Source organism: Paralichthys olivaceus, chromosome 16, assembly GCF_024713975.1.
Source record: "Paralichthys olivaceus isolate ysfri-2021 chromosome 16, ASM2471397v2, whole genome shotgun sequence".
Classification (NCBI taxonomy): Eukaryota; Metazoa; Chordata; class Actinopteri; order Pleuronectiformes; family Paralichthyidae; genus Paralichthys; species Paralichthys olivaceus.
Genome location: NC_091108.1, coordinates 6695416 through 6714341, shown reverse-complemented (window position 1 = coordinate 6714341; position 18926 = coordinate 6695416). Strand labels below are relative to the sequence as shown.

General features: G+C 38.4%; 1 protein-coding gene across 4 annotated transcripts; it reads left to right on the top strand.

Moving 5' to 3' along the window:
- The first annotated feature begins 1202 nt into the window (after positions 1 to 1202).
- On the top strand, positions 1203 to 17224 carry atp6v1h (ATPase H+ transporting V1 subunit H). Of its 4 annotated transcripts, none has more exons than XM_020113350.2 (14): positions 1203 to 1332; positions 2012 to 2170; positions 2916 to 3015; positions 3153 to 3242; positions 3869 to 3982; positions 5066 to 5170; positions 6036 to 6095; positions 7032 to 7129; positions 8321 to 8513; positions 10157 to 10335; positions 10636 to 10761; positions 11240 to 11341; positions 12613 to 12726; positions 16847 to 17224. In XM_020113350.2, the coding sequence occupies exons 2-14, from the start codon at positions 2067 to 2069 to the stop codon at positions 16914 to 16916; spliced, it is 1455 nt and encodes a 484-aa protein (XP_019968909.1). In that variant the 5' UTR covers positions 1203 to 1332; positions 2012 to 2066; the 3' UTR covers positions 16917 to 17224. The 4 variants fall into 4 exon arrangements, with proteins under 4 accessions (XP_019968909.1, XP_019968924.1, XP_019968916.1 ...); XM_020113357.2 differs by having other exon boundaries at positions 1327 to 1502; XM_020113365.2 differs by lacking the exon at positions 6036 to 6095.
- Positions 17225 to 18926: the final 1702 nt, after the last annotated feature.

The window sequence follows — 18926 nt, the reverse complement described above, 5'->3', positions numbered from 1 at the left end:
ACACAAAGCCACAAAGTTAAAGCACAATACCAAATGATAACACGGCTGATTGGGACTGATTGGCTGGAGTCAGGTTTAGTGTATTCTCGTCTTTCTAGCTCAGAATATCAGAAATATTAATGACATACAGGAAACCACATTATTAACATTGTCTGCCTTTCTGCTTCACGGTTTTTCTGGTTCTATTTCCAGCTTGTCTGTGCTTTGGCAGCAAGGGCACAGACAGGAGATGCTTGGTTGTATCAGTTTCATGTTTCACAGCAACAAACCACATTTATTCCTGTTTGGGTTTTGGGGCAATGTTGGTAAATTATTAAAAAGGCAACAAGGGAGTAAAGAGTTCCTGAATTATTGACTCAACTCGCCAAAGCTTCTCAGGTAAAACATATACAGCATCAACTTTCCAAACTTATTTTACCTAAAGGTCATTTCTTTTTATTTTTTACTTAATTTTTTTTTTTTAAGTCTTAATGCAGAGAAAGTGGATGCAGCCTTTATTGTCCAATTAATTGATTTTGCTTTGTAGCCTTAAATAATAGCACTGTATTCCCACCATGAGATAGAAATATTGCTTGAAGGACGTAAAATAAGGAGTATAACGATTTATCATTATATTGATACCCCTGCTTATAGTCAGATCCTCTTCGTACATAACAGCACTGCATTGTTATATATATTTATTTATTATTCATCATGTTTCATTTCGACAATTCATCATCGTATTTGTTTTTCATTCAGGCGTACTGGTGAATTTTCTTTACATCTCAATTCCCTTGATGCCCCTCAGTTTCTACTTTTACATTTTTGTCCTCGTTCGCGAGCCATTCACTGTCGGAATTAAGTATTTCAAAAATAGTACTGCATTGTGTTAACAATCCGTGATGAGCAAAATATTTCATTAAGTATGTGTATTATTAGCGAAATGTACTTAAAGTATTAAGGGCTTTAGTACTCACAAAGGGGCCATGTTAGTGTTTATTATGAGTACACTATTATAGTTATTATGTTTTGATGCATTAATATGTTAGTGGTATTTCAATACTGTTGGGTAGTTTCATAAATTACATTTTATAAGCTTGTTTGTTTTTCTATTCTTTATTTTGAATGCAAAATCTTAATCTGTGATCAGTATTTAAACACGTGTTCTCAGTCATTTCCACCAGGCTTACTAACTTAATATCTAATTAATATCTAACTTTGATATTTCTGTACATTTTACAGCTGCAGTCACGTGCACAGTCATTTTGTATTTATGAACAGGGATCCTCCAGCCCGAGCATGTGACCGTCACATGACACAGGCAGTCAGCTGTTCGCTCTGGACATTAGCACGGTGAGTGATTCATCTGACTTTATTCTTCTTTACCTCTTAACACACATGGTGTCGTTCAGCAAAACACGTCTGCTGTCGACTCGTGTTGTTGCGGTGAAGTCATCGCGTCTGTAGCGCTCAACATTCGGACTCAGGGTGCACGAGAACCCGTGTTAGCACAGCTAGCACAGGTTAGCCTCCTCGGTTTATATCGCTAGCTGTTGACAGGAAGCTAACGGTGTTACCTGTGTCCCCACACACAACATTTTAACTTCACGTTCATTCACGTGTTTGTTGTATTTGTCCACGACTTTAATACTTTAACACTTTAACGTCATAGTATGTTGCCTTCACTAAATTGTCAGGAAGACGCATCTTTATCTGTCGTGACATTGGGTTAAGCTAGCAGCTAGTATGACCTGGCTAGGTTCCGCTTTAGCTTCGGTTGTTGCTCCAGTCTGTGATAAAGAAACGACTAAACTTCTTGATGAAGTGTAAGAATAATCGTCGAACTGCTCTGCGTTAGTGGTTTATAAAACTGTCTTCCTGGTAGCTCTGTCGCAGCTAACCCTGCTAGCTTAAACATGCTCAACAGAAGGAGCACACCCCTGCACTTTACTTTGTAGTGGACACACAGGAAACGGACCACCGGCCGCAGCACACCCCTCTGATGTTGTGACACTGTTGTGTTTCCATCCAGGTGTTGTTGTATTTCCATCCGGACACATAGTGTTGTGTAGTGGGTCTGTATCAACATGGATATCCGCGGGGCCGTGGACGCTGCAGTCCCCACCAACATCATCGCTGCCAAGGCAGCCGAGGTGCGGGCCAACCTGGTCAACTGGCAGTCCTACCTGCAGTGAGTACAACCACACGTCCTGTCTGATTGAGTGCTGCTGTCCAGTCCAACGCAATGTAATACTGCACAGTACAAGGTCCAGATAAACAAACTACGATCGGACATGTCCACAAATATAATCTAGGACACAACTCTTACTTTTGTTACAACTATAAGAAAGGTAACCATCATATTTAATGTTTATAATATAGGTCATAGTAGAAGTTGTTGTTGTTGTTGTTGTTGTTTACACTCGCCAAGCTGCACAATTTGCATTGTATTAATCAAGTCAGCATGTTTATAGAAAAGTTAAGCACTCATCTGTCAGAGAGCAGCGTGCACATCTGAAATCTGCTCTACTCTTGTTCCTCGTCTGTGATTCACTGTCTCGAGTGATACTTCCCTTTTTGAGCCTGTGCGTTTTAATGCAGTAGATCTGACATGTGACTCATATTATCACAAATATTATCTTATTACTTGATTCCGTCTTTCATTTAGTATGGGTGTACGATGACCACGTTGTAACAGTAACTACATCTGTTGTGTGTTTTGCCATAACTAGAACATGTGGTATTTACCAGTTAATTACCATTATTGTGCAGGCTTCTCCTATGCAATTAGCAGCAGCATGCTATTGACAATTCCTCAGTGTGAGGGTCAGTAGTGTACATGAATGTAATGTATTGCTCCAGTATGAAAGAAAATGAGTGTGCAATTCATAGTAGCTTGTGTTAAAATGTTTGTGACTCAATCTCATTTCTTTTAGGAGTCAGATGATTTCAGCAGAGGACTGCGAGTTCATCAAGAAGTTTGAAGTCGCCAACTCTGAGGAGAAACAGGTCATTCTGAGCAATGAAGGACATCAGGTATGAGGGCCTGCACTTTAACTGCACATTTCTGCAAGGACACGGCAGAATATAAGCACCGTGTTCAACATGTCATTAGATACAGGGGCTATTGTGTCTTTCTGAGTTTCTGAATATCTGTTTTTGCTTTTGCTCAGTGTGCAAAAACCTTTCTGAACCTGATGGCCCACATCTCCAAGGAGCAGACAGTCCAGTACATCCTGACTCTTATTGATGACACACTGCAGGTACACAGACAGAACCACTGACTTTTGGACGTATGGGACATGCATGTGCATATGTAGATCACATCGTTTCACCTCCACAATGAGTTTTGATTTAAGTTTTGGGTGCATTCATGTTGAATTTGTGAAAATGTAGTTAAGATCAAACTATCCTTTTCCTCGAAGTTGAATTGACTTAATCTTAAAGCTGTTTTTCTGACTGTGCTTTGTTTGTTTTACTCTATTCAACAAATATGATGGAATCATTATAAAGTTTTTCATACAGAAACAACCTCCATCTCTCAAAAGCTGAACGAATGATAAATTTGGCAGCTGCACCAACTTCATCTTCAGGAGTTAGTTAGCCTGACAACTAATGTCAACATGTCTGCACTATTGATTTATTATGATTGTTTTTTTTTCTTAAATGAACCAGTAGATGATGTATTGTGCCTTTAATCAGGAAAGCAGACTGTGACTGATTTTACTTTTTGACTTCTTTGCTAATCACTGTCGAATTAGCATCTGCCAATTTATTTTGTTTCTCGAAATATTCCAATCATTTGCTTGTAAAGATGGATTATGTCCCATGCAGTCAATTAGTTTATATCCAAGAACTCACCCAGTATTTTATTTCAACTGTCTCTCAGGAGAACCATCAGAGGGTGAACATCTTTTTTGACTACGCCAAAAAGACGAAGAACACCGCCTGGTCATATTTCCTTCCCATGCTCAATCGTCAGGACCTTTTTACCGTCCACATGGTGAGTCAAGAGATGATGTCTGTTCTCTTGAGTGTCTGCACCGTCAAAAGCTGTAGGGCATTCGATTTTTGCTCCATGTGTCCATCCCATTTTATTGAACATAATAGCTCAAGAAAGCCTTGAGAGAGTTTCTTCAAAGTTGGCAGAACATTTTCACTTTACTGTCATTCACATCCAAAAGGTCAACTTTGTTTTAACATCATGACATTGTGCAAAGTTTCTTATCAAAATCATGACTCAGGAACAAAAGGGGAGGTCACGAGCATATATTTACTTGATTGGCTGCCAGTGGAGGCATACAACTGCAGTGTGGTAATTCTAGTTTAGAAAATCTGCAAAAATCTGTTCACTCTTCCTCTGCACTATTGAAGTGGTGCACGTTAACCCTGTGCAATCCCAGAAGCCAGAAAAGCCTTTACCATAGTTATACGTTACTGACTCTCATCAGGGACATTATCATATGTGCATAGTGGGCTGTAAACAACATTTGAAAAACAAGTCTCGTCCATTGCTAAACCATCGGCACACTCTGGTATTTGTAGTTGCTCACACAAGCTAATTAAGCATTATCATAGTGTCCTGATCTCATTTTTCCAGATAAAAAGGTTGTATTCCATTAAATGCTTCACAACCATGAATTTTTCACAGACTGCTTCTAATCATAGCAAGGCATCAATACTTCCTCACAAAGCAACCTTACCCACTATTCCTTGAGAACAGGCAATTAATGTAATGATTTGTAATGACCACCCCACGACAAACTGAGTACTATGATAGGGCCTAATTAACAATACCACCGATATGGCATCCAGCAGGTGGGCATAATGTAACACAAACTATGTGACACTACACTACACTCAATCCAACAATCACGCTCACTCTTGCTCATTAGTTACAGCCTCAATACTCCACCAATCCTCTCCTGGGGAGGAAGAAATTGGAGAAATGAATTTGTTACTGTCTCATCACAGGACATATAAGTGCTTAACAAGCTGAATTTAAAGTTAAATTGCAGATTTCAAATGTCAACTGTTGGTAGACTGTTCATTGAAAGCTTCATTCATTTGAAATGTCCTTTATAAGGCGGCAAGGATCATCGCGAAGCTTGCTGCGTGGGGTCGTGATCTGATGGAGGGAAGCGATCTGAACTATTATTTCAACTGGATAAAAAGTCAGCTCAGCTCACAGGTAAATACACATAAAACCTAAATGTTCAATATTTTCATATTTTATGCTACAGGGAATTGTATTTTCTGTGGCTAACAACGGTCTATGACACTACATTGTAATTAGTAATAGTTGTATAAGATTGGATACATTATGTGTCTTTGTCTATGTAATATACTGTATATAAATAATAACTTCTCTGTTTCTTCTCTTAAATTCATCATTTCATGGGTCATTCTTTTCTTAGATATTGGGACATCAGCTTTTTGAGAATCCGGCTTCTGCTTTTGAATTGAGATACATTTATTTTTAAAGAGTAATTATCTCTATAAAATAATTTCCAATATCTGTCACTGTTTATTAAATTCAGCTGTATTTAGGCTCACTGTGAAACGTGACTTAGTTTAATTTATGGAATCCTATTGATTTTGAGTTGGCTTGTCAGATTTTGAGATGGTCTGATAAGATTTGCACTGTAGATGCTAGCTTTGCAATGTCAGACGTGTGCACTTAAGAGTGGGCAGCTAAACAGCTGAGTATTGATTGAAGTTTCTTGGGCTTCTGCATTGTGCTCCAGTATTTTTAAAATATCTGGAGGTTTTCTTCAAATCAGATAAAGCCAGCTCTCCCAAAGACATGATTTCTCTTTGTTTGAAAGTTTCTTTTTCTTTGCAAAATATGTCCTGAAACCAAAACTACTTCTTGCAGTTGTGTTTGATATTAATTTCTTTCTTCAACAGCCAAGCAACAAATCACTCAGCATCTGCGGTCTCTGAATTGCATTTGTGGTCAAAGTTGCAGCAAAAACTGTGTAGTCCAGTGACACTGCAACTCACCTCCAACTGTGAACGTTTGTGCACCTGTTCTTTTGCTTATCTCTTATTAGAACCTACATGGTACAGGTCCAGAAACAAGCTCAGGAGCAGGAACAATATCCCCCAGTGAAGTGAGTATAAGTGAAGTGCATCTTCAGTCACCCTGGGGCTTCCAGGAGGATGGAAAAAAAGGCAGGATTTGTGCAAGCTGCAATTTTCAGCTGTCACTGGACTTTCACTTCTGGTCTTTCCCAGCTTTTCCTGCTCTTGCACTCAAGTTTGTCAGAAAGATGGAGACCTGAGTCTTTAAAGCAATCTTAGAGGTTATTTTCATTTTAGACAGCATGGTGTTTGCTGCCACTGGTTGTTTTCAGCTGTACAAAATTGCATGCCATAAGCCACTTCACCTTTAGGCTGAAAGTGCATGACGAACACAGCTTTTGCTGTACATTAGGATAACAAGGTTAATATGAAATTGGATCAGCATTTGCACAGCAGCAGCATCCTACCATTTTCTATTCCATACTGTGTCAAACATAGAATATTCTGAGGAATATGCTCAGAAATATATTTACAGGAGTGGTATCTAATAACTGAACATCATCTTTGTCATTTTAAACCAGGTAACCTCTGCTCTGCCATTCCTCTGTCCTCACTGTTGCCCGTTCCTCTTGCTGGACATCTTTGCTTTTCACCCTTTTCAAATTAACAGATTAATGCAATCTATTTTCTCATCTCAGCTTCCTCCACTCTAATCTCAATTTACATTATTCTGCTCAGGTGTGATGGGACACTTTTCCCTGCTATTGCTCTGAGTCTGTGATCTAGCATGTGTTGATGTGTGTATATATGATAGACTGCATGTGCAATGCCTCGGGTTTGATGGGTGATGGTAATGCAAGTTTTGGACTGGTGATCTTCCATGTGCTGTCTCTGCTTGTCAACTACTCAGTGTTTCAGAGCTGCATTGATTGAACTTGACCTTCTAACATTTGGTTTGTTTTCCTGATTGCACAGCTACGGCTCACACCTCTGTTTGATCAGATGTTTGCCTCTGTCCTTTCCAGAGCTCTCAGTATGTCCAGTGTGTGGCTGGGTGCCTTCAGCTGATGCTGAGGGTGAACGAGTATAGGTTTGCCTGGGTGGAGGCTGATGGGGTCAACTGGTGAGTAAAGACTCCTAATGAACAGGTTACTTTACCTTTGCTGTTTGTGAATTTATATATATATATATTTTTAACTCAACGATCAAATTTGTAAGCTGTTCAAAGAAGTAAATGATATACATAAATGTAGATAACTTATTGATTGCAATAGTTTAAGATATGTCAGCTCTATTGCTAAAGTAAATTAGCAAAGAGTTAGCAGTAAAAGTACTCAATGTGCAGCTGAACAGCTCTTATCAGTGTTATTGCATCATTATACTTTAAATAATATACTGTAAAAAAGCCAACAGAAAAAACAGTAACTGATGGAATGGAGCTCCTCATGTATCAGTTAGTGCCACCGCTGTCATGGTTAAATCAATCAACCAACCTGATGGAAGCAAATTAAATTTAAAGGGTAATGTGTGTCCAATTAAAATGTTCTGAGCTCTCAGCACGGCTCTGACTTGACTCATACTGAATAAATTATACATAAAATGATAAATCTTTAAAAGCCACTGTAAATTTTGAATGTTCTATTTTTCACCTTTTTTATGTAACTGGCCGAAAAAATAAAAAAATTTCAATCCCCATTAAAATCCACTGAAGAAAAAGAAGAGTGCTCATCATTAAAAAAAAAAAACCCTCTTTAGATGTGACAGGTACGATTATTTGGTTTTGACATTCAGATGGTTGAATTAAAGTTCCTCAGTTCTTCATTGACAGGGTCTTATATTCTCTCATGTGACATGGATGCATTGTATTCTGGATACAAATCTAAATGCAGAGGGTAATTGGGCCAGTGTGAGACACTGGAAACTACGAAACAAAATAATTATCTTGTCCCAATGTTGACTGTCAAAGTGCAGATGACCTTTTTAGTATAGCTTTTTAAAACTGGCCTTACCAATTCATTAAGATCAAATAATTATTGCAGATATATTAGATCCACATCTCTGCACTTACCAGCTATTTCTGCAAATGCATGACTCGCTGTAGTTATTAGTACTGTTCCCTGTATTTTGAGCGACTTGTCTGACTTGACTGACGGAACATTACATTCTCATCCATTATCAGAGATAATGGATAAGCAGCACATGGCTCTGAAAGCTCCTCTATTAGTAAACGGGTGGTAGATGCAAATGTCTTTCCTAGCACTCTGCATTTTTTTCCCCTTTATGGTTTTATTCATTTATTTTTATTCTGTTTAAGCATCACAGCGGTGCTGAGCAACAAGTGTGGCTTCCAGCTCCAGTACCAGATGATCTTCTGTGTTTGGCTCCTGGCCTTCAGTCCTCAGCTCTGTGAACAGTTGAGACGCTACAACGTAGTGCCAGCCCTGTCCGACATCCTCCAGGAGTCTGTCAAGGAGAAGGTCACTCGAATCATCCTGGCTGCCTTCAGGGTATGTGGAGAATTTTTCAAATGTTCAGCGTTTTGCTTAAATGCCACTCTCACACTGAAAATTATAATACCCCACTGTCTGAATTGCTCCTCCATATTGTGGTGCTTTGTTAAAACCAGTGGTTCCCAAGGGTTCCGCAAGATTTCTCATATTTTACTGGAAATTTGGTTTAACAATTTACCACATAAAAACAAGGTATCATTTACCTATAAGGTACATTTCATGTTCTTCTTTCAGATGTATAAAATGAAAGAATTGAGTAATAAACACCATTAATAACATTTTATTAATCATCCTGAATGTGCAGGCATAAAGAGGCTAAGACCACAGTTACATAACCTTTCTAAAAATGTATCCGGGTGATCAGTGGTCAGAGAAAAAAAAGGTTTGTTGTTGAACAATTGTCACTGAAGAAGAACACATGCAGTATGAAAATGTACGAAGGATTGATTGCTGTGTTGACCAAGTTTGAGAAACACTGGACTAAAAGTTATTTTATGGCAAAACTCAGAACCATAAAACTTGTACAAAATTGTTTTCAAAAGTTTTCAGGTAATAATTTAATTCTAGCACTTTACTGATACAGGATTGGATATCGATAAAGAAAAAATGTATAGCATTTTGAATTAAATTGATGGCTAGAGAACTGTTGTGTTAATTGTTGTAACTAAAGAGATGTTGTCATGTAGATTTTTGAAGAAGTTGGGATCAATCACCAATGTTTGAATATCCTCACCAATGTTTTGCATATTGCTATTTTTCCCAAATGTCCTAATTATGTAAATAATTCTGCTCACCACCGGGGACCGACAATGTGACTTAAATCATCCAGACCATCTGGAAGTCTTTAAACCTATCTTCAAAGGCAGTACTGATGTGTTTATAATGTGTTCACCCGTTCTAAAGCTGGTTCTTAATGTTGTTCCAGTTCCAATCCTGCTCCAGCAAACATCACACTTGTTTTTACACATTGCCCATTAAAGATAAACAGATTCTAAACTTTAGCTCTATTTGAGACAAATGCTGTGAACACATAACAGGCTCTTTTTAGAAAAAAAGATATTTGTAGACCGCTGCAGCTCTGCCCTGAATGCCGGCTGAAAGGGTTCAATCAGAGAATCAGTCTTTGTCTGACAACCCTTTAGTGTCACTCCAAAGTTTTGCCGCTAGAATTTTCTCTCCATTATGTTCTGAGAGTTTTTGGGACTTTATCCCAGGGATCCTGACTCTAAAGCTTTTACAATACTTGAACATTGTGTTCTTGTTACTGCACAGCTCTGCACTCATCCCCTTCGCAGCTCACTCACCGGTTTATCATTATGGTTCATCTACCCTGGATTCATAGCGAAGTCTACTTACATATCAGTCATGTGTGTGATATGAATAAGAGCTTCTCTAACTGTATATATTCAGTGTATATAGAATAAATTTATGTGAAACTGAAAAAACGTTAAAATAAATTATAAATATATTATTAATTAATTAATTTAGTCTACATATGCAATAAAATACTGAAAATTTCCCAACATAATGTCACAGAGGGATATTTATTTATTATTCTTTGATTGTTTGAAGTAGTAGATATCAAATTCCTCAAACACACTGATCAGATACGATGAGTTATTACTGTTGTTCTCTGACAGAATCTCCTCGAGAAGTCGTCAGAGCGGGAGACTCGTCAGGAGTACGCTTTGGCCATGATTCAGTGCAAGGTGCTGAAGCAGCTCGAGAACCTTGAGCAGCAGAAGTATGATGACGAGGACATCACTGAGGACATTAAATTCCTGCTGGAGAGGCTGGGAGAGAGCGTGCAGGATCTGAGGTACCGAGTGGATTCCATGGCACGAATAATAACTTCTGAATATTTATTTATCAACTAAAAGACCTGAAACAAGTATTTTAAAAGAATTAAATATATTATAGTGCTGATTTATTATTATCTGTCACTTTCATATGAGGCCAGTTTGTTTTCTAAATACATTTTTCTGTAACTTTTGAATGATTGAGAGAAAATATAAATTCCTCTTTTTCCTAGGAACAAAAAACTATGATGATCCGTGGACTGAGCTCTTCACTTAATTGAAAATCATTTAAAGAATTATTTTTTTCTTTCTATCTACAGCTCATTCGATGAGTACAGCTCTGAACTCAAGTCTGGACGCCTGGAATGGAGTCCAGTCCACAAGTCTGAGAAGTTCTGGCGAGAGAATGCCGTCCGTCTGAACGAGAAGAACTACGAGCTGCTGAAGTAAGATAAAGCAAATTCTGTTGCAAGGCTTCTTATTTTCTCCATGGTCCTAAAAAAAATTGATTTATCTGTCTCTTTGTCTCATCACCGTCCTCTCTGTATTAGACAACATCCCTGTTTTAAATTGCTCTCCATTTATTTGTCTCTTTCACTAAATCTCCTCCTCGCTTTGTCTCACTTGGAATCTTGAGGTTTCCCTTTTTCAGAGGATCCTTGTGTGTCATATTCTTCGATTTTATCTCAGTTTTAAAAGAACATGAGCCTTGATTTAATGAGCAATCTGTACAATTCTACATCCACCACCTCTTAATGAAAAAATAATCTGAGCTAATCAATTTCATTCATGAGTCTTTTTTCAGTGAAGGATTTGCAGCGGAGCATCTTGGAATTGTCTAATTTTCAGAGCACATAATCTTTGCTTTTGATGCAGAGAGACTGCACCATGTGAATGCCTCTCCTTTTATCCCATCTTTAATAGGATCTTGACGAGGCTGTTGGAGGTGTCCGATGATCCTCAAGTCATCGCAGTTGCGGCTCACGACATTGGAGAGTATGTGCGACATTACCCACGTGGCAAACGGTGAGACATTTTTCACTGAAGACCAAATCCTATCGAGGCTTAAAGATTTTGTGTCTTTCAGTATGATATGTCTTTCAGTATCACATGTGGTACAGTGAGCAGCACCACTTGAATGTGTAGCTTGCTTTTTTGTATTTATTTGATCATCAACCATACAAATATTTACATAAAACATATTCTACAACACAAAAGTTTAACTATGCGAGAAGGACTATGCATAAAGATGGATGACATGACAGCGCCCCAAAAGTGAAGTCAATGCACATTGATCGCCACCTGGTGGCTGGCCGCAGTATAAGTCATAAACCCTTTCTCCTCCATGTTAGTGGATAAAACATGGACAAAACAAAAAAAGTCAAAAACTGATTTTAAATAAATTCTTCTCAAAGTTGGTTTCTGTCATTTAAGTCAGTTCGTATCACACTGATGTTTGTTCAAGTGTTTAATTTTCCATGAGTTTCATTTTGGTTATTTGATTCAATGAAATGGGTTGAAACATTGTGATTGACAGCTGAGAGTGACTCATGACTGGCAGAGAGTGTGTGTCAGCGGGACCTTGATACTGTTGCTCCTTCCCCCAATTTTGCTTGATTTCTCAACAGTGGGAGGGAGTGGAGACCCGTCATCCATCATTAGTTACTGTGTTTACAACAATGTGTGTTATGTGAGACATTAACAAGTGATCAGAAAAATGAGTCCCATGTTTTGTCTTGATTCTGGCATTTTTTACAATAACCATCATCCTGTGTGTGTGTGTGTGTGTGTGTGAGTGCACGTGCGTGCGTGTGTGTGTGAGAGAAGATGGCCATGTTTGTAAAAAAACCTCCCTCATCCTCTCTTTACATAATCTTCAGGCCTGTGACTCCGTGTGAGTGACAGATCACAAATGTTTTTTCTTCTCACTCGAATCAATACTATCCAGCTGTTGTCACAGTCTCAGGGTAATAATTGTCCCATGTCCAGCCTTGTGATGATGATTACAATCAGTCCAAAGAATGTAACAGTGCCAATGCATGTACTTTCACCTACTTTCAAACCATTTACTGAATTACCACAAGCCCTGCAACATAAAGGCCGTCTACCTCCTTTCAAAGCACTACATCCTTTTCTAGCCCAGTGACCCTTCATCAAATACATAGAAAATTTCAGGGGACTGGATTAAATTACCTGCTGCTGGACCACTGAATGACCTCAGAGATGAAAAGAGGACCTTTCCTTCTGTGTGAATAAAAGGCTGTCACCCATTATGCCTTTTATTCCTCCCATTTCAGGGTGATCGAGCAGCTGGGTGGAAAACAACTGGTGATGAATCACATGCACCACGAGGACCAGCTGGTCCGTTACAACGCCCTGTTGGCTGTGCAGAAGCTGATGGTCCACAACTGGTATGAACCCATCAAACCTCATTTATACGATTTTCTGTTGGAGGTAAACTACTCCTCATCCATACAGTGTCACAAGGAAAGCTCTCCCTCAGTGAACCCACACCTTTTGAGAGGGGACTAACATTACCCTGCATTTACATACTGATGATCCACAGCGCTACACACAATCACAGATAATGTCATTGATTATGGTTGATTAGACGTCTGCTTGGGTTGAATATTCGCAGCGGTCCGTGGACTCGATACTGATGAGAACAATCAGTTGGATTATAGCTAACGGCAGATTTGTTGAGAAGTCACTGCAGCTCAGTCTGTGCCCTCAAATCAAGCAAAACATGTGAATCCTGAAATATTTATTTTCATTACATTCTGTCAGTGTAGTGCTTTTAAAAATGCTCTAAGACACTTACAGAGATTAAAAATAAAACGTGGTCCCTACATTAGAAGTTAAATCTTAAAAGTCCACTTAGCAGTGATTTCGAATCTTAGTCCATGTTCACTAAGCAGCTGCTATAGCTACATATTTGATGGAGAACATTCTTTTATCAGCTGTAAAATGTCTGGATCTGTGGTGACTGTTCTTTCATAAGTAAAAATGAAGGATCCTTATCAAAATATCTTTTTTAATTTAATTAAAGTGTAAAAATCTATGACTCAGCTGAGGTATTTTCAAATATCCTCTAATGCAACTCCTCACCAGCAGCATAATGATATACCTGGTCTTCCCCATTCCTCCGATTTTCATTACCTCGATCAAAACACTCAACTAGCCATCTTCTTTGTGTTTCTTTTCTGTCTACTGGCTTGCTTGGAAACGCTAAAAATCAACAAGCAACGAGTGAAAATGTGTTTGTTTTGCTGCCGCTATCTAAAACACACTCGACTCCCTGAGCTACTGTGGATTGAGGCTTTGTGTGTAATATCGCAGTGTAGTGTTGTTTCCCATCTAAGTGATATTGATGTTTCATGCAAACAGTTTTTTCACTGAAGGGTGAGCAGTATTTATTCACTATAACACAAAGGGGTTTTTAGTGTTGGTAATGGTTACTGAGAAAAAAATAAAAATCTGACATACAATAGAAAGCAGAATGTATTTTCCCTCTCAACTTCCATGAGATTTTATTTTTTTCTACAAGAGAATTTGCCCAGAGATAACTTTCTGATTTATATACCTGAATTTGTTTCTACTGAATAAAAGCAAGAGAACAAGAATACTGTTATCCAAGACACCTTTAAACTTGAGTTGCTTTGATTTGACATGAAAACAGTTATTGAATCTATCGCAGGTTTCTTCTTTTTGCGTCATTAACGCAAATCTTTCATTTAAAAACCCAGCAAACAAATCACATTTAAAACACTTTCACTTCTTGTATTTTGTTTAACATCTACATCTTATTCATCCACGCCCTCTCATGTGATGAACTGCCGGTGACAACATGCTGTACGTGAGCGTTTCTGATGTGTTATTATCTCAGATTTTAAAGAACATGAAAAACAGTGAGGGTTTCTGTTGGTCTCAGTTTTCCACTCGTTTGCTCACCTCGACCTGAGCTATTATGTGGGTTGTGTCCTCGCCCAGTGAAAAGCGTGCTGCCTTCACGCATTCCGACACAAATTTGTGAATACCGAGATGATATCGATTTGGGCTTGTTATCTTGAAAAGGCGAGGTCTCTGTTTCTCAGCAAAGTGACTGATATTTTCGAAGCGCTCACCACACCCACGTCACCTTATGTGGGCTCCCATGCTGTTAATATTTCCACTAGATCTTCTCATTGCGCTGACTCAAGGTCCTCGGCCCCGCTGTCATGACAACAGCACAGATGAATGTGTGCTGAAAGAATTACAGTTATTTTCTCAGTTTAAGTCCTTATTGTTTTAATTTGTTGCTTTTAGTTGCATTAAGTGAGGAATGACCATAAGATATAAACAGCCTGACTTTTAAGGCTAAAATAATAAAATACACTACAGACTGATCGAGATGGACACACTTATATAAAATAAAACTGATTTAACAGAATATAAACATTCAGAAAAGATTTTTATTTATGTAAAAATATATATTACATTACATTTCATTTAGACTTATAATAAGTGCATTCAAATATGCTGGTACAAACCAAGAAGAGCAAGAATCATGTCAGTACATTAGCTTTAAAAAATCGTGCTGTTGTTTGAGTCTTACTCATTTCCTCGACAACATGGTTGTTATTTTTATTCTTCCATTACAGTTATCACAGCTTCTCATATGTGCAAAGTGTTTCATGCTTATTAAGACTAGTGAAGGAGGCACTGCGGGTAATTTTTGAAGCAGCAGTATCAAACCATTCAAACACAATTTCATTCTAATGTCTTTTTAAATCTAGGATCTTCGGAAGATGTTGTTCCATCTTATCTATTACACATCTGCCAAGCAGGACAATAAATGATGTGAAAGGAAAGGCTGATTATCACCACACTGTCAGCGCTGAGTTTTTCAGAGACACAACACGTTGGTCATAGAACAGACACATTTATACTAAAACTTTTTACTTGAAAAAGAATCAGCACAGTACAAATGGAAAAGAAGAAAGTACACAAATAGAAATAGTGTATTGCAAAAAAATGACTGTACAGCCTTTGCAATGTGTTGGTTTGAATTTGTGTTTTGCTTCGGACAAAATAGTGTAATAATATCATGAAATGTGCCGACAAGTGAAAACCTGGGAAAACAGTTCCTGAGTGCAGCATTTCTGCAATTTGAAATGACAGCGTGTTTTTGTTTTCCTGCAACAGTGTGATAATGTGACTCGCACCTTTGAGATTAGATTCATTGGAAATAAGGTGTTTTAATTTATCACCACCTTTCATTGGCTGGCACCATCTTTTTATAACAGTATAACCTGATAATTTTCCGTTGCACTTGCAGTCAAATTTAAAATGAATATATAAAAGGCCCAAACTTTGCTTCATTACAATTATTGCCATCTGCCTTTATGAGCTCGCTGGCTATTCTCTGAATCAACATATAGCTGTTATTTGCAGCCCAGCTAAAGGTTATCACTGACAGCTCCAGGGAAGTTTGGAGATTTGTGATGGTGGAGGATTTTTCCCTCTTAAAAGCTGAAACACTGAGTAAATACTTGACAGAAACAGGGGACGGAGGCTTAAAAGCTGCTGTTTGATAGATTTGAATTGATCCAGAGCAGGTGCAGGGACTCGTGTTCCCAGGAGTCAGTGGGTTTTTTTCCTGTTGTACCAGGAATAAGTTATTTCTCTCTTTATTTACGTTAAACAGTGAAATTCCCAGGTTAATGCACAGAGTTGACTCTTTAAAAACGATTTTTCAGTATGTACCTGCTTTGATGTTATGTATCAGCTTATAGTCAGCAGTGAACAAAGAATTTAAAAACTGACTTGGAGCTCAGTCCTGAGACTAAGAATCAGAAAAGTTCTTTGAATGACTCTTGTATATTGTGCTGTTATCAACCCACTGCTGTGATTCATACTTAATTTTGCTCCTAACCTTTGTTTGAGAAAACCAGAACAAAAAAACAGCGTATGATGTTTATCAGCACGGATCTTAGAATGTTTTAAGGAAGGACGTGATTTCTATATTTTGCAGCCTTTTCCATGTTGAGGGTTCTGAGAGGCATTTGATATTTCTGTTAGCTTTAAGGTGAGTGTCATGATAGCAAGTCTGAAAATGTTACTGCCAAAAAAAAAGCGTGGAGAAGAAGAAGTGTGACCTTTCAAGAGTGTGGGATATTTTAGTATTTAAAATGGCACCATGTCTGGGTCAGAATGAGCAGGAGAGTCTTTCTGGAAACCAGAAGCTCACTTTAAACTTAAAACTGATCTTTAAGGCCACGATTACAAACAATGAAAATCAACATGACGTCATGATACCCAGGAAGTATCGGCCGGACCCCTGACAAGTCGTTCAGGAGGTTTTCTGTGGGGAGAGAAGCTTTAACAGGAAACTTGTACAATAAGGTAAAGGAAAGAAAAACTGAAACAGCATCACACGTCTTCTTTAAAGGACGTTAAATGCTTTAATCTACACTCTGATGAAATTCAAATCCAGGAGTGATGTGAATATTTGAACTGAGACGTCCAATCTGTTGTGTCTTTGTGTTTCAGGGAGTACCTCGGACGACAACTCCAGTCCAGCGACCAGCAGCAAGCCCCGGCCGTGGCGGCTCGAAGCTGAACTGTTCCTGTGCATGTGTGTTTGTGTATTATTGTGTGGATGAGTGTGTGCATTGAGCATTTTGATCGTCTTCAGCTCATTTTGTGTAACGACTCGAAAATCAAAACCACGTGACTTCCTCCTCCAGTTCAAATGATCCTCGATGTTACTTGATTTGACTGTCGTGTTTCGTGACGTGACCCCTCAGCTCAGTGATGTGTGGTGATTTATGTCGCACTTTATGTCTGTGATAATGTACAAAACTGCAAGTTATTTAAGTCTTAACCTGTAAAACATTCTATGTGTCCCAATAAAGATGCTCATCTATGGTGCTGCTGTGACACGTCGGTATTTCCTGTGCAGGATTCAGCCGTCGTTCAGATCGCGATTGCTGAATTACGAAGAGATTGACTGAGATTAACTTACTAACATCATTGAGTTTTCTTATCAGAGCAACTTCGATTAGTTTCCAAGTCGTGACAGTGGTGCACGTCGAGAATGGCTGAGTAACGCTATTTATTAAGTGTTTTATTTGAGTTTTTCTCATGTTTATTCTTGCATATCAATCTGTCAATCTTGGTCAATCTTTCAAAACTACCACATGTAACTTGATAAATATTGACATAAAACATTATTTCTTTTACACATTTATAAAATGATTAACTTTATAGACGACAAAATAAGAAGAAAACAACCGACAATTTAATCTTGTGATGGAATCAATCTACTTTCTTTTTCAGCAGTTATCCCTATAACTAACTTCATTCCTGAAGGAGGCTCTCCAGACCTCCTCCTCTGAAGAATTATCTTTGAAAGACAGTAACGCCTCCTATTCCTCTCAACATATAATACAAAGTTTATGAAGGTAAGGTGACATCGGAGCGAATTTTCATCCACAGTCCACACACACACACACACACACACACTCTAACACAGGTTTATCTAATGTCAACAAGATGTGGGATGTTTTGTAGGAAGCCTTGAGGTTTTCATTGTTGTGTGATAACCACACAGAAGCTTCCAGTCATTCGTTAAACGTGTATGAGCTTCCTCACAGTCCAAACCCTTCAGTCCTTCAAACATTACAGCTTTTCACTTCCATCTCTCAGAAAAATGACCATGTTCCCTGACTGGCTGTTCATTTGCAGTTTATGTTTTTAATGTGGATGAGAGTCGGGGAATCAACTGTGTTTCCATCAGAATTTCAATTGAATCAGAGGTGTGTGACCTTTCCCACCCCCTCACCCTGCCCTTGACCGTTCACAGTGCAGATGTTTTTCACAGCTCTGCCTTCACTGTTTCAGCTCATTGAGCATGAGCACACACACATACACACACACACACACTGCAACACTCCGTTATAAAGTTTACACAACAACAGAAGAGACAACAGCTGTTTCCGACTCCTATAATAGGAGGTGTTGGTTGAGACTGGAGTTTTGAATGTAAATATAAGAAACAGTGCTCAAGGCAGTTTTTCTTTTTGTGCCCTCTCTCCCAAATTTATTTCCTGTTTTTCTATTTTTCCCTGTAATGAATCCCCGTAGAACAAATCAGCTCCATCAATGTCAACACCTGTGAATGCAGACACATGGGTCTAATTATACTTGTTTTGTTTCTCAGGAATTTCAAATCACGACTTAGGTATCTTGACATTATCTGTCAAACGGTCTGTTGACTATTTAAATAAACACTAATAGGAAATAAAAAATATTCAGACATTAGAATGGATGCAATGGAGCACATACTGGACCTCACCACATTTAAATCTGCTAGATCTCTAATTTGATTTGGATCTGCAACAAACTGCACACACTCATATATATCAGTCCCCTGAGTTTTTCCATCAAGATCCACAAATTATTCCCTGAGAAATGACAGTTGAGTGAAAAAGAAACAACACAAACATTCCAGGATAAGCCCTTTTGTCAATATCCGGCCAAAACTGAACTTGTTCGTTTTCGGTCCATATCCCAGCTTTGCACCAAGTTTCAGGCAAATCCATTCAGTAGTTTTTGCGTAATCTGTGCT